Below are 2078 nucleotides of genomic sequence, written 5' to 3'. Positions count from 1 at the left end.
ATCCTGTGTGACTGCAAGAGGGAGAAACTGCTGGTCTTGGCCACAGTTCAGTTGAATAGCATTGGAGCAGTGTCTGGGGGGGAGGTTATTCCTTAGCTGTCCCGTATGAATTTTTTTTGCGCTGAACAGCCTGATGTGGGTTGCTGTGGTCTCTGCACGACTTCTGGGCACGTTGATGTCAGGACGATCTGCAGGACTTGCTGCACGGCTTTGCTTCTCTGTGGCTCTAAGTTCAATAGAAGTGCTGTTCAGTGTCGGGACTGGGGGGGGCACGCTGGAGGCCCTGCTGCAGAGGGAGAGATGGATTCTATTTTTTTTAATCTGCGTCAGGAATTCTCCCTCTTAACATTTTGTCTCCCCTATCTGCTTTGTGTGGCTACCCGTGGCAGCACTACAGCACAGAGCGTGTGCCTTTGAGTGAATCTCAGTGCCTTTTCTGCACCATTAAGACTGCCCATGGTCCCGGTTATCAATTCCTCAGCGGGGCTTTCTGCTGCTATCAGGAACATCGGCTGCTCTAGCACTCGGCTAGAGAGAGGTGCTCTGCAGAACTAGTAAACCTATGTTTGTGTTGGAAGAAGAAGAATACCCTTGCCTCTGCAGAGAGAGAAGGCAAGCTGTGCTGTGCGATCCTTCCTTTGTCAGAGATTGGCATTACCGTGAACCTGCAGGACAAAAATGGGCAGAGAGCAACATTCAGTGCTACCGCAACCTTGTGAATATGCATTTCAGAGGAAAGCTCTGCTAGCCTGACTCTGGCTATCTGGCCCATGCTTTCTTCCTGCCACATTCCCCGCGTGATGCTGCACACCCCGCTTCTGCAAAGCCAGGTTTTGTAGCCTGCTAGGTTAAAGTAGGAGTGCCCAAATGAGTCAGTGGTTGGGCTGCTAATGTTTTCGCTAGGCAAATGCATTATGGCCAAGAGGTATGAGATGTGGTGATTTCACCTGTTGACGTGGAGCATGCTGTGCAGAGAGCAAACGTCTCGTTTCTTTTTCCCTTGGGAAGTGATAGTATCAGAGAGATGGTGATGCTCTCTTCTCGGGGCACAGGCCTCTGCTGATTCTGGGGCGCCTTGAGCAAGCCTTCCTCTTTGAACAGCCCTTCAGGCAGGAGGAGAGAAAGGCTGCTGAATGGGGGGTTATTTTGGAATATAGGACAGGAGAAGCATTTCTTACTAAGTACTTTAATATGATATTATCTCTGTGGAAGCCCTGCTCCCCATTGTTTTGCATTGCCTTTAAATTGTAAGAAGGGTCACCAGCACATCAGTCCTGTATCCTACTAGCAGAAAGAGAGAAATATTTACTTTTTCTAAAATATTGCCAAGCTTCCCTTTAAAGGTGAGAAAATGTCTGTGGAGCAAACTTCTGTCTTACATAACTTCCTTCAGAGGATAAGCACAGGTGCTAGGGTGTACACTTGGCTTAAAGGTATTTAATGGTTTTGGATTGTTTGGGTTTTTTTGAAGGCTGCTTTGGAAGCAATTGATGAACTAGATCTTTTTGGCGCTCATGGAGGACACAAGTCAGTGATTCATGTTCTTCCTGACGAAGTAGAACATTGTCAGGTAAAAATTAGTCTTCTGTTTCCTTTGCTAGGAGAAAACCCAACACCCTCTCCCTTTTGTTTTTAAATGAAATGTTGATTAACTGAACCAAGAACTTAATGTAGTAAGGATGGCTTCAGACTACGCTGCTCACCCTGTTTCTAGTAGATCATGTGAAAGTGATTGGTGTGAAGCATTCTCATTCTAACTCAGTTAAAAATAATTATACAGTGAGTTCTCTGTCAGTTTGCAAGTAGTATAGTCTATTCCATTTGCACTTGACATAGTCTTTTGAAGTAGGTAAATTGTTTTACATCCCTCTCTTCTGTTCCTGTTTTGCTCAGTCTATTCTATACTCCATGTTGCCAAGGGCTTCCACATCAAAGGAGATAGATGCTGGCCTTCTCTCTATTATTTCTTACCCGGCTTTTGCAGTGGAGGATCTACACCTTGTTAATGTGACCAAGAGTGAAATCATATCCAAATTGCAGGTAAGGATTTCCTTTATTTTTATTTTCCAGAGGGAAAG

At 45.4% G+C, this 2078-nt stretch overlaps 1 protein-coding gene across 1 annotated transcript in view; it reads left to right on the top strand.

Moving 5' to 3' along the window:
• The window catches only part of PHKA2 (phosphorylase kinase, alpha 2 (liver)), a 41344-nt gene that overhangs the window by 5761 nt on the left and 33505 nt on the right, over positions 1–2078 (top strand). The window contains exons 6-7 of the mRNA XM_009325482.1: positions 1472–1570; positions 1894–2040. Coding sequence (XP_009323757.1) covers positions 1472–1570; positions 1894–2040 — 246 coding nt within the window. The remainder of the gene's footprint in view (positions 1–1471; positions 1571–1893; positions 2041–2078) is intronic.

This window comes from Pygoscelis adeliae, unplaced genomic scaffold (assembly GCF_000699105.1).
Source record: "Pygoscelis adeliae isolate BGI_AS28 unplaced genomic scaffold, ASM69910v1 Scaffold386, whole genome shotgun sequence".
NCBI classification, from domain to species: Eukaryota; Metazoa; Chordata; class Aves; order Sphenisciformes; family Spheniscidae; genus Pygoscelis; species Pygoscelis adeliae.
The sequence above is the reverse complement of the archived record's forward strand: the minus strand, read 5'-3'. Positions and strand labels throughout refer to the sequence as shown.